Source organism: Rhyacophila brunnea, unplaced genomic scaffold (genome assembly GCF_057557595.1).
Source record: "Rhyacophila brunnea isolate RB1 unplaced genomic scaffold, BYU_Rbru_1.0 scaffold_2, whole genome shotgun sequence".
In the NCBI taxonomy this organism is placed as follows: domain Eukaryota; kingdom Metazoa; phylum Arthropoda; class Insecta; order Trichoptera; family Rhyacophilidae; genus Rhyacophila; species Rhyacophila brunnea.
Window position 1 is genome coordinate 46667798 of NW_028232859.1, and position 23741 is coordinate 46691538.

Below are 23741 nucleotides of genomic sequence, written 5' to 3' on the forward strand. Positions count from 1 at the left end.
GTTTCGCGCCCATGCACATACACCACCATGCTATATGTGCCATACTTAATTGAGACACATTTTAACTAATGACTCTTAATACTCTCTGAAGCGCTTTCCAAATTGAGTTACTATTGACAATCGGCTTTAGTATTTTAAATCAAAGTAAGTACCTTAATTACTAACCGACGTCACGGATCACTCCAAGATTTTTTGTTGTAACTTACTTGAACTTGCTAATAATTATTAATGAACTATTTTTTATTCAACGAATAATTCAGATGATTTAAGAATGTTAATTAATAATAATTTAAGTACTTAGATTACAAACCGATGTCAGGATCACTCTAAATTTTTGTTATAACGTACTTGCACTGATTATAATTTTATCATTTCACAAACTATTTTTTTTATTCAACGAATAATTCTCAATATTTAACTATGTAATAATATGTAGAATGTAAAAAGTTGACAGGTAGGTACCTACGTATCAAGACTGACATCCAGATATCCCATTTGTGATTGGTAGGGTACTTCAATTAATATACCTACTACCTTAATTACAAAATAGCATTTTTTTTTTGTAAATAAAAAAAATGTATGACAACGCCATAAATAATTGACGTTTGTATATTTTTATTTATTGTGAATTAGGCACGGTCCGTTGCACTCTTTTAAGACAAATAGATAACAATTATCTAGTTATTACCGTGTCATTTTGTTATGACGTCGGTTTTCGCAAAAAGGAAAATCACTATTACAATTGTTCGCTATTTATATTCCATAGTATAAGTTACGGTAAAATTATTTGCCATTTCAATAATAAATAATGAAACCACACATTAGATTAGATTAACACGATTTGTGTGTAATTAGGGGAAACCCGGGCAAAGCGGACACTTTAAGGAAAAAAAAATATGACGTTCATAAAAACTTCTAGTTACGTTCACGTTACCATGGTTCCTCAGTCGATTGATGGGTTCCATGCTCAGTACTCGAGACTGAGACCCTTAAAAACATAACAAAAACATACAAACCTAAAACCAATTATACTGTAATCACAAAGCTAATGATAATTTAATTATGTAGATACATACAAGCCGGTACACCAAGTGGTAGTCATTCTTGATTCGCACATTAGAAACATGAATCATTAGTTTTGCTAAATTCAATTTACTGAACAACAGTTAAGTACATAATAATATAATAAACAATATTGTTTTTCATTGTTGGTAATCAATCATAAATAATGCGTAAATCAAATGAAGCTATATTGTATGTACCAATTTGACAAAGCATAAAACGATTTAAGAATAGTTTGCTGTGGGACTATTCTATTCGCTTTACCCGGACTTCCCCTATATAGGCTGAAACCAAACCTCTACACTCTACAGTTAAATAAGATTTTTAAAAATAGGGGTTGACGGAAAATTTGCAACCGTGGATGATTGATCGCCAATATTTACAATTTTATCACTACCAAAAAATATTGTAACTTCGTTATGGAATAACCTTACGGCACACTTTGGAACGCCGAAGACGGCATGATAAAAATATCTAAACCCACTTTCGCCAAAATTTCTCTTACGTCCTTTTGAATTCAAAAACTCGATAAGTATTTCTAAATATGATGATAAATTTGAAAACAAAATGTTGTTTGCTTTTTCAAATTGTTAAAATTCCAACGTTATTTTTTAGACAATTAATAGGTATACCTAAATAAACATACTTACTGAAATATTAAATATTTGCTTATAATTAATTATATAGCTATGTATATATCCTCAAATAGAGCTCAAATTCTTTCGAAAATCTGTTTTATTGCAAGTAATAATATAAAACACTAATGAATGAAAAGTTATTTATTTTAAGCAATCTATACCAAAAGTAAAGGCTGTAAATATTTGAATGGCAAACCGTCTAACAAGGTTTTTCGTATTTCATAATCAGAAACGAAGAAACCTGAGTATTAAAACAATTCAATCACATTTTTTGAGAATCATATCACTCCATTTTCTTTATTCTCCGCACCATGTATGTCAAATTCACGGTGGTTAAGTTTTATTTACAACCATGTCATACAAACAACAACATGAATTCTAGAGAAATCGCCCATAATTCGATTGATAACATTAATAATAGAGATTTCTCTAAAAATAAACAACACAACATGTAGGTACATCTTAAACTTATAAACGTATACAATATCATAATAGAAATTATAGTGTTTATTAGCTTACCTGTCAAATATCTGAACACGTCAACCAAGTGTTTAGCCACTTCATTCATCGTTGTATTAATATATTTTTATACTAGCAACTTTTGATAACTTGTCAAGAATGCAAAACTAATAACGCTCGGAAGGACTTGTTATAGAATGTATATGTGCATATGTAATCCAAACATACTTGTTTTTTCTTAGGTATTATATTATAATAAATAAATGTTGTTATGTTTAAAAACTTAGCTTAAAAAATATTTATTAAGTAACATTATAGGTATTATCCACCAATAATTCTTTAAACATTAATGGTTTTCCTAAGAACACTTTCGTGTACCAAGTCGTTTTACTTATTTTAAATAATATTATGAGGCATCACGGGGAACAATAATTTAACCTTAAAATTGCGCAGAATGCGTTTTCTTCTACTGCGCACGAATTACATAGAGTAAATTTTATTATTGTTACCGTCATTATTTCCGACTGCTCTTACATGAAGCTTATTGCATCGCTTTCTCTCGCTCGGCGTTGCTCTAACTACGTCATAGTCTCTGTCAAAACGATCGAGCATCATCCGTGCATGGATTAACAGTAGTTACGTATTATCGTGGCCATAACAAGAAAATTTAAGTCTAAACATAACATGTTATTATACTATCATGCAGTTGCAAGATTGCATGCATAAATCAAAAATTACGGAAACTTTGAATTTTCATGAGACAGTTGGGATTTTTCGATCTGCGCCTGCGCAGTAGAACGATAGTGGCCAACCTGCCGGCAAAAAAAAGAACTACATTTACGATTACCGATTTTTACGACCTGTCAAATAGTACCATAAAATGATAACATCGCGTCTCGCTTACTCTTGAAGAATGAGATTGGAGAGACAGTCAGAACTTTTACGTGTAAACAGTAGTTATTGTCACGATAGTTTAAAATACACACTATTGTTGCCAGTAAATCCATGCACGTGTACGGTCGCTATCACGTTTATGTGGTATGTTTATAGTGGCATCCTATGCCGCTTTCATGGCTGCCTATGGTGTCAAGGACGCCTCCACGAAGACAAAACATTGATGGAGTAGGTATTAGAATTTTTTTTAAATATGTCGAAGATGAAAAAAAGTAAAAAAAATAATAGGAGAAATATAAAAAGAATACAAACAAGAAAGTTTGCATACGTTGGCCACATCATGTGGCATCCCGATAGACAACTTATGTATCTTATCATTGAAGAGAAAATCTCCGGTAAGCGAGGCCGTGCTAGAGGAAGAATAAACTGGCCCGAGAATCTCAGCACTCAACCTCTATTTAGAGCAGCAATGGACAAGAAAAAGTGGCCTGATAAAGATTATGGCAGGAAAAGAACAGCGAGCAAGAGGATGCCTGGCAACGTGACTGGCTAGCATCAGGCCTGAGGAACTCCCGTCTAATTATGAATCCACTGAACGAGCTTCCTGACTTTGAGCCTCCGTGAGAGCGTGTGTCTGAGCCTCACCTGGTGTGATTATATGATGCATAAGTGGGGCTTGAAAGAGTCCACACTGCGATTGTGGTGAGATTCAGACCACCGAGCACATCGTGGAGTCAGGGTAACATATTATAATGCTTTTCCCGGAGAAGTTTCAGCCTTACACTAAGGCCCGTTTCAGACGGGACACCGGTGTCGCGCTCGATGTAATATAGAAGGTCTTTGTATTATGTTTATGAATGCCCCAGAGCTATGCGTCAACGCATAATTTCGCGCTATAAATTAGCACATAAAACTGGCTGTGGTAATAAAAACAAGTGTATCGGCGGCTTGAGAATGTAGCGGCCAACGGAAAGGTGTACCGGACACGCGTTGACTCATTAGCTCTGGGGCGTTCATAAACATAATACAATGGACCCTTTATTCGAATACAATGGCCTTTTTATTATATACGAGCGCGACACTGGTGTCCCGTCTGAAACGGGCCTAACCGTAAGTTGAGTGGATTGATGCCTTGTCGGTTCCACTGTGACCTATTATTATGTGACACTGACAATACTATGACTTTTATTTTCTGAAATAAAATGAGTTTTTTTTTATATCGCTATATGATTATTTATATATTATATATATAATGTATTTAGGTAGGTATTATTAACGATTTCATCATATTATTATAACACTCTTTCAAACCGCACGAGGACCCTGATTAATTAGATATTTTGGGAAACGCTGAATTATGTAACAGTGACAATGGTGTAAACTTTTTATGAAGAATGTATGCCGGTAATTAAACACGACCTTTGCGTTAATAATCGCTAAACTGTCACATCCTTTCAGTTAGCACATTTTTCAATAACTAAACCGTATATTTTACTGCCATCATTAGGGTTTGCAATCCCGGGATTCCGAATTGAAAACGTTCGAACCACGGGATTGTCGTTTTAGTTTTTGCATATTATGCATTTTGATAAACATAGAGTACCAACTTTAGAATAAAATTAAACATAGACTAGGTACATGAAAATTACGATGTAAGAGCGGAATGCAAAAACATTTGTCATAACTAAAATTTCCTTAGCAGAAAACACTATGCAGAAACATTGTCCTTAGTTAAGATCACTTCAATTGAAAATAATACCATATTTAAAAATTCTCTTTCCTATAGTTTAGGTAAATTATTTTATAATTGTTAAACGATGACAAAAATATTTATAAATGCAATAACTATAAATACATATTAATATTTAATTATAATACTCTTATGTTTCCGTTATAAGTCATTATACGTGATTCCACAGGCACCGCAAGATATTTTTTTAACATGGTAACACTAGCGTCAAGTGTCATTCTTCACCTGGCATTTTGTATTTCTGCGGGCTGGCGTATAAAAGTAAAATAATATTCTCCAAGTACATGCCAAACGAATTAACACTATCAATATCCATATTGAGATACATTGTTAAATGAATTTGAGTGTATGGACTGTTTTATAAACATGCAAATTTATTTTGACAGCAGCTGTCAGTGGTAAAAGGTAATACAGAAGGGGGCGTGTTCATAACAAAAGTAGTCTATGGTTAAGATTCCTTAACTCTATACTCAGGATTGTCTATAGTTAAGTCATGCTTTACGGCGACTTATCCTTAGGATCGAAATCTTAGATTGTGCATTCCGCTCTAAGTCTTTATAATACTGGTTAAACAACGACAGTTTTGATATATTTGGATATTTTATTACCAAATAATTTATTACTTTTCATTATAATATGTAGGTTGAAGTTAGTTTTAATATTTTTCTAATAAAATATGTTTTTTCAGCGTTACAGATTGGCAACTTTTATATCTATAAAATATCTTCCCTCCTGCTCATTCATAATAATATTTATATTTCTTACGATAGCATAACTATGCATGTTAATTTGGTATAGGTACATTCTATAAACCAATAAATTTCTGAATATTGTCTTATGTATGTTTCCATTTTCATAGTGACGATATTACTCGCTTTACCGAGCTGGTATGAAGCATGGATAAAAAACATCGACTATAATAATAATTATAAGATGCGTATTTTTATTTCCAATTCAGGCGAGTGTCTGGACTTTATTCTGAATTATGGCAAACTTGAATATCGTGATATATGAGAATAATGTTATGTTCATACTAGAACCTGGAAACCGAATTATCATCGCGTACTGAATGAATAAAGGTTTTAGTAATTCCATGTTAAAAGATTGTAATAGTTGACACTAGTAAAACTGATAAACTAAACCATTTGGACCGAGTGAGCGATGTCATATACTTCGGCCCAAGCCTCAGTGACTCCGGAAGAAATTCGCCGAATAATTATTGTGATGTCCAAGAACGCTATGAATCGTCTCACTAAAATATGGAAAAACGCAGCATCACAAAAATCACTAAAAAAAGACTCGTTAAAACGCGAATATTTTCAATCTTCCTATACGGTGCTGAAACATGGACTTTCAGAGAATCCGATACGAAGAGAATTGACGCGGTTCAGATGTGTGCTTGTGGATGATACTCCGCGTTCCATGAACGGTTAGGCGTACAAATGTATCTGTACTGGAATACCTTGGCATCAAAGAACGTCTTTCGACCAACTGCAAGAGACGCGTTCTCCAATCCTTCGTTCACGTGAATTATTTATGAAGAGATCCGAACCATGCAGAAATAATAAAATATAGAAGGCATTAAAATTACTTTATTGAAGCTGAAGGTTAAGTAGTAAAGTACGACAAGTCGGCACTTTACTTAGGTATAATATTACTGACTAGGTACTGATTTAACCACTAATTGTGTAGGTAATTTAATAGGTATATAAACAAACGTCAATTTGACATTGCATATTTTTCTTTGTTTGATCGTTTAAAGTTTAAGGAATGTAGATTTCCAGGGGGACGTTGAAAAGTTTTTTTTATGAAAAGGAGGCGGTAGGCCAAATAAGTTTGGGAATCCATCCATTAAGGCATAGTACTTTTCTAATCCTTAGTATATACAAGCCAAACACAGAAGTTTAATGTCAAAACTCGGTGATCCTATTTACCGTGGCTGTCAAAATCAAAATGCACTTAATTTTGATTGGACATAAAAACAGCTCAAAATCATTTTTCTTGCTATATTTATAGCTCAGCCAAACATCAAAGCATTTTTGTGTACTTATTCAAATGCTCCTGAGAGAATGTAACCTGCAAGTATAAATTATAAGACCTCACGCGTGTAACCTACCCTGTATGAATAATATGTATTTTTATAATCATTAATCTCATATAGATGTAATAACAGTGAATAAATCGAGGGCTTAAAATCAAACAACGTTATCTGCAAAAAAGTGTTTTTTTGGATAACGTTATTTTACATTCTTGGCTACATCATAGTCAAACAACGTTATGTCAATTTTTTTAGTTTCTTCTAAAATCGTCAGTAAATCTAGACTAGATGGTATGATATTCTTCTAAAATCGTCAGTAAATCTAGACTAGATGGTATGATATTGTTGGCAAACGCTTGTAATTTTAGGGATCACCATCGTTGGTAATGAGGTATGAAGGATATTAAGAGATAACAACGAAGAGAAAAGTAGAAATGCTAAAAAACGAAAAATATGACCAAAATTCAGTTTATCCCCAACAAAGCCGTAATTTCGGGATTGGAAAAATACTGATCTCATGATCATTTTGTCCGGGATTTATAGTCCCTAGTAAGTAGATAATAACTTTAGTTGGTATTTTATGTGCGATCAATAAGTTAATCTCCCGTTTGCGAGATAACAACTCCGTTGAAAAGTTGCGTATTATTAATTTTACCGAAGTGGGTATTACCGCAAAGTAGATATCATAAATGAATTATGCATAACCGTGATGATTGAATTGCAAATGGTTTTTTATTGTTATACAAGATGTCATTGCTCCGGATTACGGTTAACCGATCGAAAACAATACTTAAACGCAATTTGCACAATAATCATTTTTATTCACCAGCCGCCGTAGCGTATTTTTATTGAAACGGTAATTTATGAAAATTAATAATGTAAGAATTAGCGATGCAAGATCATTCGCCGTAAAACGATGTGAAGATAGAAAATGGTAGAAAAATGAAATGCTTTGGTCACATCACTTGACTACCTAATTAACAATCAAGAGATTCTTCGTATGGGTTACATCCCGTGGGCAGGTAATGTGTTGCTTGGGACCTTCACATTTAAAGGAACTGCAAATTATAGAAAGGACACTAATAATAATTGAATACTATCTACTGAGTAGATTCCGTAGAGATGAAAAAATAATCGCGCTGATGATTTGTCCTGATTTAAATATTTTTAGTCGGTGTGTATTTCTATGTTTTTTTTAGTACAGCATTGATCGACATTCCCGCTATTTTTTTCTATTGTGTGTGCGGACCACATGCTTATCCGAGATACAAAAACATTATGTGCGCAAAAATTTTATATTTGCGTAGATAAATCAACTCGTCAAAATATTATAAGTACTACGAAAGAAAGTACCTTCCTGCTTAACCATTATTATACCGCGAAAAAATTAATTGTTTTTGGATGGGTACGAATTGATTTTTTAAAATTGCAGTTTTCGCCGCAGACTCAAAATGCCACACCTATCAATGTTTAGTCCTAGACTGTATGTAATTTATTACCTAACCGATTTTAACATTTCATCAAACATAGATAAATGCATTAAAGATTTTCTTCATTACTTTTGTACCTATTGGTCAATGTGTCATAATATGTACCTACATAGTAAAACATAAAGTATACAATGGTTATAAAAAAAGTTATGTTGATGGATAAGATTTTTTTGCCAATAAATACCTGAACATTAAAAAGAAGTAAAGTAGAAAACATGAAATAGAGATAAATATAATACCTATAATATACGGTCTGCCTAAGGTACCTACGCGTCTGCGTGCGCACACTAGTAAGAATTTGTCCACACAAATTTAATGTCTCCAGTCTGTACAAAAAGATATTTTGTAGATGTAGAGAAGTAATATCAGCATCATTGATCTACTGTTGGATGAAGGCCTCCCCTAGTGCTCTCCACTTTTCTCGGTCCCTAGTTCTTTGTTGCCACGTACATCCACCGAATTTTATGCGCTCATCTATCCAGCGGATTTTAGAACGTCCCTATGGGCGTTTAGTGCCCCTTGGGTACCACCGTATGACGGGATTTGTCCAACAGTTGTCTACTCACGAGCGATGTGTCCAGCCCATTGCCAGACCGTAATAGAGAAGTAGTATGCGAGACTAAATTCTTTGTTGTTAAGAAGGTACTTTTTTCGCGGTATAACAATGGTTGTTAGGTATTATAATTTGTTTTTTTCTAATATAATATTATAGAATCAAGCTTAGGTGCGGTCACAATACTACAAAGTGTTCAAATTATAAGCAAATCTAGAACAAAACAGTGTAATGTTTGACAGTAAACAAACAACTCATAAAGCAAAAGGAAATGTGATGGTCAAGTTTGTTTATGGATTTTATTCGTCCTATTAAAATGTATTTTTTATGTGAACGTGACGGGGTGTCGCAGGTAATTTGGTTGGGGTCAGGGTCGCTACTCGAAAAAGGTTAGGAAGCCGTGGTATGGATGATAACAAATATGTATCCATTCCTCCGTGACACAAGGTAAGTTATTAAGTTTAGAACATCCACAAAACAAAAATGCTCGTTGTTATTTCAAGGTTTATTGAAATCTGAAATGTTGATAATGATGTTGAATGGAGTAATTTTACAGCATGATGTCTACTGGTGCAGGGTAGCTCTGCAGTATTATTAATTAGTTACCGATCCATTATTATCAGAGTGTAAAATCGCAAGCTGATGTCATACCTTTTGTCAAGAAGCCTTCATTCGTATTCAACATAATATTATCTGCATCCGTATAATAAATTTGCAACACGGTCGTATAACTTCAAACTGCAGAATAATATCCATTTAGATTTTCATTACTTCATAAACCGTGAAAATTACAATGGAACATATTCTATCAACTTGGGGGTTTCATTAAGTTTATACTAGGTCCTAGCAACCGGTTTGCGTGTGAAAAACTTACACTTTTCTTTAGATAACATTCTTTGTTAGATTGCGACATTCTTCGTCATGATTGTTTTAATATCAGTCACACTACTTTAAAAAACATCTCAGAATAGGAATAATCCAGCATGATTCAAATTGGCAGTGTGCCAAAATGCTTTGTATAAATTTTACGATCATAAATTGCCATGTTTTGTTGAGCGTTACGAAGAAAGCGAAAGAAATGATTTCCCCACAAGTTACTTTGATAGTAATAAATTGCAATAAGCTCCAACGCACAAATCCATTTCGATAACTAGGTAGATGCCTTTAAAATGAACGAAATACACATTTTCTTCATCTATAATATAAGAATTTCCCATTCTCATAAAAACATTAAATGTTATTTACAACATAATATCGACTATGGAAAAGAAAAAGGACGTAATCCACACAAATCAAATTTTAAAGGAAGCACAAAAACGTTTTTGTTATGGTTTTTGGTCAAAGTTAAAAATACAAAATTGACATATCCCTGAAGTGCATGATAATTAATAATTTGGTTTTTATTCTTTAATCTGATATTAATTATTGAGTTGATTAAAAAAAACCAACAAAAATTATGGTTGAGTCGTTTTTTCCGATTATAAAAAGTACAAAAAGTATGAATACTTTTTTTTTTTAAATTGCTAGTAAATTTTAGATAATAAATCAGCATTTGCAGCTTGCATCCTTTGGACACAACGTGTATTTAGTCGTGTACAACGATATTCTGCAATAAAAGCTATTTGAAAAACTGAGGGTTACGCTTTTTTTTCTACAGTCGATCTTATACAATAATATTATGTAATGCACATAATTTATAACAATCAGGACTAATTTCGGCCGATTAGGGGGACATTCCCAAATTATATAAAATACATTTTTTAATTAGATGTTTATACAAATAATTTAATTTTAATGATTGTATTTTTACGTCATTTATAATATGTTTTTGAACACAGAATATTAGTTGCCATACCTTATAAATTCATTGTTATTTTTTTGTCAGTTTAAATTGTCCATCTAAGTAAGTGATTCTCAAGCAGGGTTCACCGCGAGTGAGAAATTGCAAAAGTTTGCGAATAAAGTACCTAATTACGAGATACCTACCACGTTTTTTGTAGATAACTGGAAAGGTAATAATATAATACTCAATATTTTAATGTGACTTATTAACAAAAACAAATCATTATTTTGAGTGTTTCGTTTTGTTAAGGCGAAGACTTTGCCTACCAGAGGCACCTAGCGGAAAAAGATAATTTACAATGTAAACTGTAGATATTAATTAATACATAATATGTATCTGAAAACATTAAAAATTCATAAATTAAAAAAAAGATAAATTTACAATTTAAAAAATGTTAATTTGTCATAGCACCCATTCTATTATTACACATATCTTATGGTCATATTTATTATTAAAATTTAGTTTATTAAGTTTTCTATGTTTTGTCGTAGAGATTTTTGACTAATTCATAGTTTTAATATTTTTTTTATATTTGTTTAAAAAAAACATCGATTTTTATAAAAATATAAATGTGTATCAACTTGAAATCCCTGCAAACATAAAAGAGATGGTTTAACAATTTTATATAATAACATATACATGACACGATATTTTTAGAAAATTTCTGTAATTTTCTTTATTTCAGTAGGTACTTACTTCATCCAGCCATAAAAAATTGGAAATCACTGATTTACGTGGACGAAACTGGCCATGATGGTTGTGGATTAAGTACATACTCGTATTATATAGATGTGGTGTTAATAATATAGATTATTATTATCGTGAAAATAACCATTGTAAAAATATTTACGTTGACAACTCGCATCCAATGAACAATAAGATTAAACCAATATTTACAGATTTTAAGATACAGTATTATTAGCATAGTTAATGCCCGATTTTCTTTGCTTTGCAATTACGTAAATATTATAGTTTTTTACGACTGTTGCATCACAACGTGTATGTATGTAATCGGTTGCACTGTATTTTTTCAAATGCACTCACTAATTAAAAATGCATAATATGTTATCGTTTCGTTTACGCCAACCGCAGAATTCTTCAATATAGATTGCATGAGTTGGCCGATTTTCTGTTAATTAGTTTACACAGCTTACGTTATACATAAGTAATACTACCAAAGCATGAACTATAAAATGACACAAGTGCGGTATCGATGGCCAAGTGTCAATATCCCGTAAGTGTTTTTTTTACAAATTGTGCAGGAAGGTAAAAAATCTAAATATCTAATATCCCGTATCTGACTGTTAACTACATAACATGCCAATAACCCGTAACGTGGTAAAGCAAAGCACATAACGCCTAATATAATGATAGCATCCAAAAAATGTGACATATATAAAGAGAAACATCCAAATTTGTTATATTACTTACTGTTTTACCTTTTAAATAATTCGAAAGTGACATTTTGAAGCTGAATTCAACACACGTCATGCAACACGCTTGACAGCTTAGAGGCAAGATACGGGCTATTACAGGTTTATTTCTGCATCTATTCTATACACAAGACTGCTTTCGGCCTTTACGGCAGCTAACTAGAGTAGGAAAGTATCGAAATATTTACACTTATTGTAACAATTACATTAAGTTAGCCGTCTGAACTGTCAAAACTGTCTATATCACTCTAAAATTTATCACATCCAAGAGAGGTGCTGTTAAAACACAGCACTTATTGTAACAATTACAACTAACTTATTGTAATTGTTACAATAAGTGCTAATACTTGGATAATTTCCTATCTTAGATAGCGGCCGAAAGCAGTCTTGTGTATAGAATAGATGCGCTGATATAGGAAATTACTAAAATAGCTGTATCATTTCTGTTAAATTAACTACAGATATGGGAAAATTTCGCAGTCGATGGGCAGTATTTTTGTTGTTTTTAGTACATCAAAAAGTAATTTTCGTTATATAGGTCAGATACGGGGTATTGACATTAGATCATCGTCATGAAATTACAAGCACAAAAACAAAACAATTTATTTTCGTAGTACGATTTTCAAGAATAAATACTATTTACCTCGCGATAGCTTCAGTCGCTTGAAGCATTTCCATAGTTTTGAATGACGTGAAGGCATTCTACACTATCACTTTCAGGATGGGTTTAAATAACGTGTTAATTTACGCACAGAAACGTCATTAAACGAGGAAGACACACACGCGATTGAAGAAAACGTTGGCCGAACAATTATTAGATATTAATAATTGATTGCGTGGTGGAGATGTCAAGGATGGCCCGTGGGCGTTATGAATGACAAAAAATGAAAACAATCGAACTGGCGTTTGGAGAATTTCGTGCGATAAAACGTAACTCAAGTCCCGATAAGTCGCGTCCGTCTGGTACAGGATAATGGCTTCGCATACTAATCAAAAAATACTGCAGACGATACTATTTAAAAATGGCGAATTATGATTGTTAACAGAGTGTATTGGACGGCGAGCACGTCTGGCAAAATATAAACGAACCTCGCTAAAACACCGGGGGCTAAAAATCGAGTACAATCAACTATAGCGATCAGCAAACCGAAGGGCTAATATTATTTTAACGGAATTAAAAATGTATTAAAGGTTAATAATAAATATTTTGTTTACACAAATTTAATTCGATGGGGTGTTAGCGAAGGTTACATGTAAATTGTACGTAAAACATTTGACCGTAGCAAAGAGAAATTTTATTAGATTCAAATATGAACATTAATTCAATTTTCATAGCTGATTCTGGCAAAATTCCTGAATTCAAGAATGAAAACCTAACCTAACCTTACAAATAATCCAGTAGGTATACCTATCAGCTATTTTCAAATATTGTTTGCTGCTGGTTTCCTGTAAACCGACGAGAGCCGTGTTTTATTTAGACATGCATTTTATGTCAGTACTATACGACCCAAAGAGGTTGAACGGTCTTCAATATGCTGCCATATATTTCCGATACAACATTTCACGGTGAAGTGTGACACGGAGAACTGCATACGTACAAGTTTCCGGACACGGTTAACGAAGCCTCAAAGACACTATGGCGAACAACATTTCAATACTTGAAAAATGGTAGGTATTTGCACTTTTAATATAGATTAAATATCATCATCATCAGCCGGGGTCAATCCACTGCTGGATGAAGGCCTCCCCAAGCTTTCTCCAACTCTCTCGGTCCTGTGTCGTTCGCTGCCACGTATTTCCGCCGAACTTTACCAGTTCGTCAATCCAGCGGCTTTTAGGGCGACCCTGTGGCCGTTTCGTACCCCTTGACGGCATTTGTCCAGCGGCCGTCCTTTCGGCGAGCAATGTGCCCCGCCCATCTCTATCTCAGCTGTTTGGCAACGTCTATTACATCGCGTACTCTTGTCTGCTTCCTAACCAATTCGTTTCTCTTACGGTCCTTTCGCGTGATGCCCAACATGCACCTCTCCATGCCTCGAGATTTAATATATATATATAATATGCATTTGTAATGTTTCTATATAAATGACCGTGACGCTTCGGATGGAAAAACTTACTGACAAACAAGTAAGTATGTGTGGTCATATTTGGAGGGTTTTCTTTACTGTTTCATAGAAAATAGCGACGAGTGGTCTTGCGGAATGTTGTTTTGATTACAGCGCACAGATTTATACGAAGTATACCGTCGAATCTACATTTAGTTTGATAGGAATGTTCGCATGAATGCAAATACGTTCAGATGGCGGGCATAAATAACAAAATACATCATTAACACTATTGACTGAGAGTACTTGATAGAATTCAAATTCTAATTGATTTCAGGTATTTTACTATGCGTTATACCTGATCTTTTACTTTGTAGGTAATAAGGTTCTTTTATTATATAAATTATACTATATAATCAAGAATTAACTATATTCGGTGTCAGTGTGTATTTGCTATCGTGAAACCTCGTAGTGCTTGAAGATACCGAAAGGCGAAGCCATGGTCGCAAAAAGTACTCAAATAGAATAGTACACAAATCAATTAGAATTTAAATACATCATTGTCTATATTATATCAATCTAATGGGACTAGTGACGACTGGCTGTCCTGTGGTGGTGTAGAATAAGAAAATGAAAAACTTTTAAAGAAGAGTGCTCGCCAGGTAGTTAGTTGCTGAAGTATTAGAAAATAGATACTTTACGTTGTACAGGCCGGATCTGCATTTTCGCAGCAGGGTGCCAATGATAGAATTAGCTTGAATGTACCAGACAGCAACAAAACGGATAAAGCTTTTGCCATCAGCCCATGGAAACAATTCGTCTTAACAAGATTACTTAATTGGCCAATGAACAAATGCAACAAAATACAAATCAACGATTGTTTTTTGATTATTTATATAGGTAAGCATATACTTGTTTAAAATTATACATATTTAATGAGTTTATAGCAAATCAATTAATTGAGACCACACAATTTAAAGCAGAGCTGAAAATGGAACCGGAATCTGTAATTCCGTATTTTGAGAACCCCAAACCAGAACCCTTAAAATGTTGGGATTACATTCCCACGTGATATTTTACATTTTTACCAATGTGGTTAAGTACGTACAAGCCGTAGTGTCCATTTTCCACGGAATCAATGTATTATTATTTTGAATAGTAGGTACCTTTGTAGAGACACCCACTTTTTTAATTTTCAAAAAAAAAATATCCAAGATATACTAAATAATTAATTATATATTAAATAACAGGTATCGGACTACGGAACCGAACACCATTCGATTATTCCACTGGAACCAAACATTTAATAAAACGTTCTAAAAGATCGGATTTAAATTAAATTGACGCACTACATAGTACCGCTAGGTTCCAATGGCGATTGACGCACATGATCGCCTATCGATTCCCCAGAAAATTTAAAGGGGGCTTCAAAGCAGTTTAAACCAATCATGCAATTATTCAATTATACCAAATTCTTAAATAGTTTCTCACAACATGAATATGAAATATTAGTGAAAGTATACTAAAATCCCTGCAACTACCATCAAAGAAGCCTATAACACAATCAACCAACAAATGTGAACTTGTATACAAAAAACAAACTACAAATGTTGTTATATTATTTCCAATAATACTTATTATTTTTAGTGACATGATATTGTGATTCAAGGAAAGAGATAGGTACATTGATAATTTTACTAAATAGGTTGATAGTGTAAATGTATCGTTTTTATTTTATTTTTATCGTGCAAATCAAAACCTCAGACCTCCATGTCCCTAAACCAGCCACTGCTGGAATCTGAGTAAAGTTGTAATAAGTACGATTAAATATAAAAAATAAAACAATACACGATGGTTGACTGTTAATGGACGCAAACAGATGCAGCGAAAGGCGCATCTTTGTTAAGTCGGTTAATTGCTGAACAACATAACACAGAGTGTTAAAAGCATTGTTGATGCAATTAAAATTGACGAGGCCAAAATTAAACAATTTAAAAAAATATTGAAACATATTTAAGCCTCACTTTACGAGTTTAAATTAAACGTGCCGTAGTAAGCTTTGAAGCATGGAAAGTTTTATTACAATATAATATTTCTAATGTGTTAAAGCAGTGATTCACAACTTGGCGCGAAAGCTTTTTGATAATCGAATAAAAAAAAGATTTAGTGTGACCAATTTTTAAACAGTGAGGTAGATATATCGGTATATTTAATTTGGTTTGATATCGCGTCGTACTTATTATTGAAATATACAATTTAACTTGGGATGGAGGGAACAAAGATTGGGCATTTCAATTGTTGGATTATCTATTTTGTCCACTGTTATTTAATTATTATTCACTAACCCTTCTGACAATCGCATCTCGTGCGAATATGCAGGTTATGCTTAACAGCATCAGATTCTAAGGGGGTGGGAAATTATTGAAGAAATCCGAATATTAGGTACAACTTTCGATAGTAGATTACATAGATAATATTATGTGGATGACATTTTTGGCGCTAACATACTGTAGACTGTAGAGAGTGAGTAATGGTCAGCATTTTGCCTAGGAGTGTCATAGGTAGAGTAGGTATGTTTTAAAATTTTGCACTTTTTACTATATTGATATGCCTCTTTGCCTGATTACCTCGCATAAAATTAGATAAAATGATATTCACTTGTATTAATAATTAATATATCTATTAATAAATAATTAACTAGAAAATACATATATTATGCAGAGCTTTTTTATAATGTAACGCGGTGGAACGGCGTTCCGGCACCCTTTTTCACGGTATTTTTAAAATTTCAAAAGCAATTAGACGAAACAATGTTCGCGCTTACATAGTAGGTAGGTACAAGTTAATTTTCCTGAATCATCTCATATGAAAAAACATATCCTGAAAAACTATCTCGTTTGAAATATGTGTTACGCCAAATGTGCGACATTGACTATTACATGAAATGGGCTAAATTTTGGCTAATTCATGTAACAGTCAAGCCTGTTGCCTTATTCATGAATTAGGTAAATTTTCTGCCGAGTACATGAATTTGCTAGGGCATGGAATTCTTAAACTGTCAACATGACAGTAGAAAAAGTAAATTTAATACGGATGGTTTTATTAGTTATAATTGGACATAATATAATATTATTATTATTAGGTTAGGTTGGGTTAGGTTAGGTTAGGTTAGGTTTTGAAATTCTGAATTATTCAACTGAATGTCCATTTTGAGGTTAGCTAACAAGTGTCAACAAACTATCAAAATCATACAATCGACCATTGCACGATCGATACCCAAGCACGAATCAAATCGCGAAAATACCTTTTAATAAAATTCATCCGTTATCATATTATAGTTCTAGTTTTTTTGCGCATAGTAAATGGATATGAACGTCATTGTATTTATTGATTGACACGCTGGCCGAGTGGCTTAAATGCCGGCCTATAGAGTCGAGGGTCCCAGGTTCGAATCCTGGGTCTGGCAAGTAAACATATTGTTTTTCAATTTGTGTATGAGTCAGAGTATGGACCTAATAGGTTGAGCAAGTGGCTGACATCCATTTCTCGTAAAAACAAAAATCTGTCAATACAAACCTCCACTCTGTGGAGGCCCATATGATCCTATTAGGATCGGACATGGTCGAAAGAATATTTTTATATTATAATCAATGACATTTGACACATTTGGTTAGTTTGATTAGTTGCAAAAAACACCACCGTAGCGCGACCATCTATTTTGACCATAGATTATTTACGTACATTTTGACCAATCCATGAGCATTTCACACATTTAGTTTAGTTGCAAAAAATACCACCGTAGCGCTACTATCTAATTTGTCCAATGCATGAGCAAGGCAGAAAAATTACTGGCGAATTCACGCACTCACCAGATATTTTGTCTAATTCATGAATAAGGCAACGGGCTTGCATTTTTCGTGATTTAGGCAAAATTTAGCCCATTTCATGTAATAGTCAATTTCGCAAATTCAGCGTAACTTGTGCATTGAATTCTATTACCATTTCTTCAAGTGAATGTGAACGCGAATTTTCGAAAATGAATCTAATTATTACCCCATTAAGAACTTCCTTGAAGACCAAAACAGTTTCGGTACTTTTGTTCATCAAACTCGTCGGACCACCTTTGACACTTTTCGATCCTATCAAAATACGTTGATCGATGGTAACTCAGTGGAAGACATTCGGCCATAGACTCTAACACTGATAAAAGGAATCGAGACGATTTGCCAGACGAGAATTGGACGGAACTTTGGAAATCACCATTGCCACCACAAAGGGGCTGACAGGGCTCTAGCTTGAGAGATCGACTAGATAAAGTGAGGTATTCCTTCAGGCGTATTAAAATATGTGGTTGTGTAATTGCATTGTTTGGTTAACGGTTGTTAATACACTGAAGAACCTTAATTTTACCTCGAACACCATTTGAAAAACGCTACTTTATAGCGTCACACTGCCTTTAACCTTAGTGATAGATAGGGGGCCCGCCAGAAATCCTGCAGCCCGATTTCCTAACTATCGTCTCGTGTGGCACCAGACGACATGACGTAATTGTGACGTCAGCCAATACACGCTCGAGCGGGCGGCATGTATTGGCTGACGTCATAATTACGTCATGTCGTCTGGTGCCACACGAGACGATAGTTAGGAAATCGGGCCCCTGGACTGGGGAACCGTTCCAGGATGTGGGGGCCATGGAATTCACAATGTACTTTTATTCAAATATATGATATTTTACAATTTTATTTTTTAGAACTTTAGTTGTTTATTTGTATTAACGTTTGTTTGTTTAATTTTTCGTCCGCTTCGTGGCATAGGAAAAGTTACTTTAAATGATATTTGAACATAATTTTCTTTAGTAGTTAAGAAGTTTGGCACTAAGTGCGTTCCGGTACCTTTATTTTTCAAAAAAAGCCCTGCATTGCATATATGTAAAAAAAAAAATTTACAATATATTACCTACTTCATTTTCATCCTAGCGCCAGAGTGTAAAGTTATGAAGCATAATATTATACTCTAATTGCTTTAGTTAGAGTTTAGACGAATGTTTTGTAATTTACCTATCTGGACATCAGTGTGTCAATAACATGGCCCCACAAGGGAGGTGATGACATGGCTCTAGGTCTAGCCTGTAGACCCGGGCTTAGGGGGGACGGCGGGGCTGGTCGATCAGATAAGTGAGATAAACACACATCTCAACTTTGCACCAAAAGTTAAAAAAAATCGATTTACTTCAAGAATATTAACATTTAAAATTATTTGTTTGGACAATACATTCTATATTTGATTATTATGTGTTGATACTCGACTCCTCGATAATTCAAGTGGATGTATTCATAAATACGCTAATAATATACTGAATACCCTTAGTTTTACCTCATACACGCTATTGTAGAGTGTCACCCTGATTTTAACCTTAGCAATCGGCAGGGGGCCCCGCCTCAGGATGTGGGGCCATAGTCAATAAGGTAGATGTTCCCCGAAATTTTACAAAATGCTTTAAGGGTTTCCGCCAAACAAAAAAGGTTGAGACTTACTGGGAATTCTTTTTATTATTTTCTTACTATATCGGCATATTGTCAAATATGACCATTTTATTTGCGTTAAAATGATCTCGTTGAGGTTATTTTGTTTAGGTAAGTACGAAAGATTTCGTACAATGTGGATGAATTAGATTGCTATCTAGTCATTAATTATTATGATTATGTACGATATGTTATATTATCCACCTACAGATATTTACTCTTGGAGGTGCGATGCTAGGATGAACTCAAGCGCATCTATACACTACCTCTACCATATAGGAAGAATCTATTCATTACCATTGTAAAAAAGAGGAATTGTAATTAAGAAATCACCATTGATCTATACCGCCCGCGGAAGCCGTGTATCTGTGGTAATAAGCAGCTGAAATGGTAGGCCACATAAATAGGCAGCTACAATAAATGAATTATTATGAATGATTTTTTTAAATTATATAATAAATAATACAATTGGAGCGTCCTTATGTATCTTTGTTTTAAAAAAACTACTGGACCAATATTGACGAAACTTGCACAGCTTTTAGAGTTTTTAGACTATGTGTAATATATTGTTAACCCGTGCGCATTTGTTGCTTCAATTTATCCGTGTGGACTGTGGAAGCAGTTTTAAAAAAATAAGTCATGGAAAATAATGACGCTTTGATTATCCTCTACGAAATAAAATTAACACCGCGCAACAAGGAAAATAAAATGCAGTGGAAAATGTCAACGCACTGCAAATGCTATAAATAGTAATTACTTATTATATTTTGAATTATTTTTAATGTTGACATCAAGGCACACTTCCTGGGGGTTCCCGTATAATAATATATTATTATATTGTTGTAACAGGAGAGGTATTTATAATCATATTTTAAATGTTTATACACAGATTAGTCTTTTTGTATTTCGCTGTGAATGGAAAACATGACATACAATTAATGTAGGTATTAACTATAGATCCACAAGTTGTCCGCTGAGTGAGAGCGCCATTTGCTAGCATTTGACATATCATTCAACACTCTTTATACTGTGATGAGCTTAGTTCTAAATTTGAACACCGGACGATTTATGATGGTAGAGGTAGATCCATACTGTTAAGTAAATGTGGCCATACCTATTATTGGGGATTTGCTTTTACTGTTTCATCGGAAATGTTATAAAATGTTGTTTTGATTAAATCGCGAGAATTTTTTTTAACAATTTGATAGCAATGTTTGTAGATTCGCGTTGAGTTTCAAACAAATGATTTTGTTGTGCATTTGCTTTGCACAATGGCCATATTACATACCAAAAACTTTTTGGGGCTGTATTAGTATACATTTATCTTTCGCCTAATTATCCAGTTCTAATCGCATAATTTTACAAAATAGTAGAATCTCATTTATTCTTCTAACATATTATTATTACAAAAATATCCTTGCTGGACCACGGGTCGCTCATCTCTTAGCTGCAGAGTTGAATTTCGAAATTTGGACTTCACACAATATAAGTAGATATGTAATATTTTCAGCACTTTTACAATTACTCTTTCAAACAGAATCAAACATAAACTTTATAATATTATGCTTGTCATTGAGCAGTGCTACCCATAAAATGAGAAAAAGTCATTGTAATACAAGTCACAGTCAAAGTTTATAGCTGCAACCAAAATTCAGTAAAACAGGACACTGCTTTTTTCTAGAAAAGTTGGTTCTGAAACACTGATTACGTGATGCCCGGTTAGGACTGCCATATGAAAAGAAAAAGTATCAATACTTGGCATCTAAAGAAAGTATTGATACCAGTATCGTACTATAAGAAAAATATTGATACCGAAATATTAGTAAATTTTAAATATTACAATCAATAAGTGTAGTACTTTTCTTTGAAAAACAGTCAAAAATATTCTTAACTGCCAAATAGTTATACAATTCTAAATTCAAAATTTGAGGTTTAAAACTCACCCCATTTCACGATGTATAAATAATATTTTTAAGCATTTATTTTGTTATACCTACATTTAAAATAAATAAATAAATGAAAGATTTTGTTTTAATATTTTTTATTACAACCTTAGAAATCTATAATATATTACAAATTTAATCAAGGATATGACTATTTGTGATATTATATTGTATAGAAAGCACTGGTAATATTTATTAGGAGCACATGATTCTCATAACTAACTCTAATAAAATGTTTATTTACAAATAGGCTATGGAGAGAATAAACATACCTACATAATTTGCTTAATGTTTAATGTGGTTCGTATCATGTCTATGATTTGTAATATAAAAAAATACCTTAAGAATAACTCTCGCTTAAGACTAATGACAAGGAATACATTGAGTAATGGACAAACCACACCATTTCACTACTTAAAACTATCAATTAATCTACAATGAATTAATTATTGTAGATGCGTTTTGTGAACATTTTTAAAATTTGTTCGATTGAGATTTATTTATTATCAGGAGAAATGTAATTTCCATTGGTTAGTAGATTTGTATAAGGAGCCGAGGCGCGTTTCCCTAACGCAACCGATTTTTGAGAAAATTAAAAAAATGGGCCTCCGAAGAGTTAAAACCTGCACTGCAGTTATTAAATTTTATTGAAATTTGAAAAAAGATGCATATTTCTCACAAACAGAATAGAAAACAGATATTGCCCGAAGCATAACAAAATCCCTGCATAAAAGTAGCAGTTCTAATAGCTCTTGATTAAAAGTAAAAGGTTAATTAAATAGGTAGATCTATGCCTTCAATGGATCCCATCGCACATGGGTATTGAGGGCAATGAAAGGGCCGATGATCTGGCAAAGGAAGCTGGCCATTCAGGGGTACCATATCAGTGGATAACAGAAAACCTGGACTAGAATGAGGCTTTAAAGAAAATGGGCCAAAGTATGTGGATAGATTTTCACCATAGGGCATCATTAGAAAAGGGGAAATGGAGTAAGTCTATTCTACCATCACCACGAGAGGTGCCCTGGTTTGTAGTCTCCTTTGACGAGGAATAAGCCTAAGTTGATACTGAGGCTAAGAACAGGGCACACAATGGGCAAAAGATTTGATGTCCTCATGTGAAGAAGCAAATCGCAACTCTGCGATGAATGTCATGGTTAAGAGGACATTGTACATATAGCACTACAATGCCCTAAATATGAACTTCACAGAGTACAGCTGCGAATTGTGGATATCTATGAGAATGTCGACGAATTGAAGGGTGTCCTGGTGGTGGGGTAATACGGAAGAGCTAGGCAAAATTGTAAAGTTATTTAACAGAATAGGAGTGAGGACCGGATCCCCTTCTAGAAGAGAAGAGGCGATATGACAGCGAGTCGTAGTCAAAGCCTCGGTAAAATCACAAAAAAAAATAAAAAATAGGTAGATACAGTGAACAAAAGAAAAAAATGCGCACCTATGTAAATTTGTATCTTTGATATCAATTTATTTTCATTTAACTTGTATGAATGCATTTATATTAAGCAAATAAAAATAAAAAATGTTTGAATGCATGGATTTATTTGGAAAATTAAAATTACATTGTTCATTTTTTATCGTAGGGGGATCCTCAAAATCAGTCACTGCATCGGGCCTCTACGTCACTAACACATCACGGATAAGTATAATTTGTATAATATAATAATAGGCATAAAGGCATTGTGTAATGTTCAAATCTTGTAAACATTTTTCTGCTGGTAAAAATATACTTTTTAGTCTTTAGAGTAAATGGTATTTTGAAATAGATAAATACTAGTTTCCAATTTTTTTTGAGATTTCTAACGATCCAATGACACGACCAGACTCTCACAGACTGTGTTTTCAATTCAGATACCAATTTAGTCATCTTGACGCTTGTTTTAATAAGTCCATAACATAATATGTTGTGTTGTCAGTGTTCAAAATTAAAAGTAAACCAAAAAATACGTATTTGGTCAACTTGATGGCTACACTAGTCTTCTCTCATATTTTATTATTTCAAATGTCAAATGAGTTATTGTAATTTGGACAGGTATCTATTTACTGGCGTATT

The 23741-nt window shown here is 33.5% G+C and overlaps 1 protein-coding gene across 5 annotated transcripts in view; it reads right to left on the reverse strand.

Moving 5' to 3' along the window:
• Positions 1-23741, reverse strand: part of LOC147072415 (guanine nucleotide exchange factor DBS-like) — a 195122-nt gene that overhangs the window by 153060 nt on the left and 18321 nt on the right. For 2 of the 5 annotated variants that reach the window (XR_015070704.1, XM_085947612.1), the window contains exon 1: positions 12804-12949. The exons of 2 other annotated variants lie outside the window; for them this stretch is intronic. Coding sequence is in view for 2 of the 3 variants with exons in the window: in XM_085947612.1 (XP_085803738.1) it covers positions 12804-12861 (58 nt within the window). In the remaining variant the exon portion in view is untranslated. Of the gene's footprint in view, positions 1-2219; positions 2380-12803; positions 12950-23741 lie in introns of those variants that run through there. One more of the 5 variants, XM_085947614.1, reaches the window with a different exon arrangement.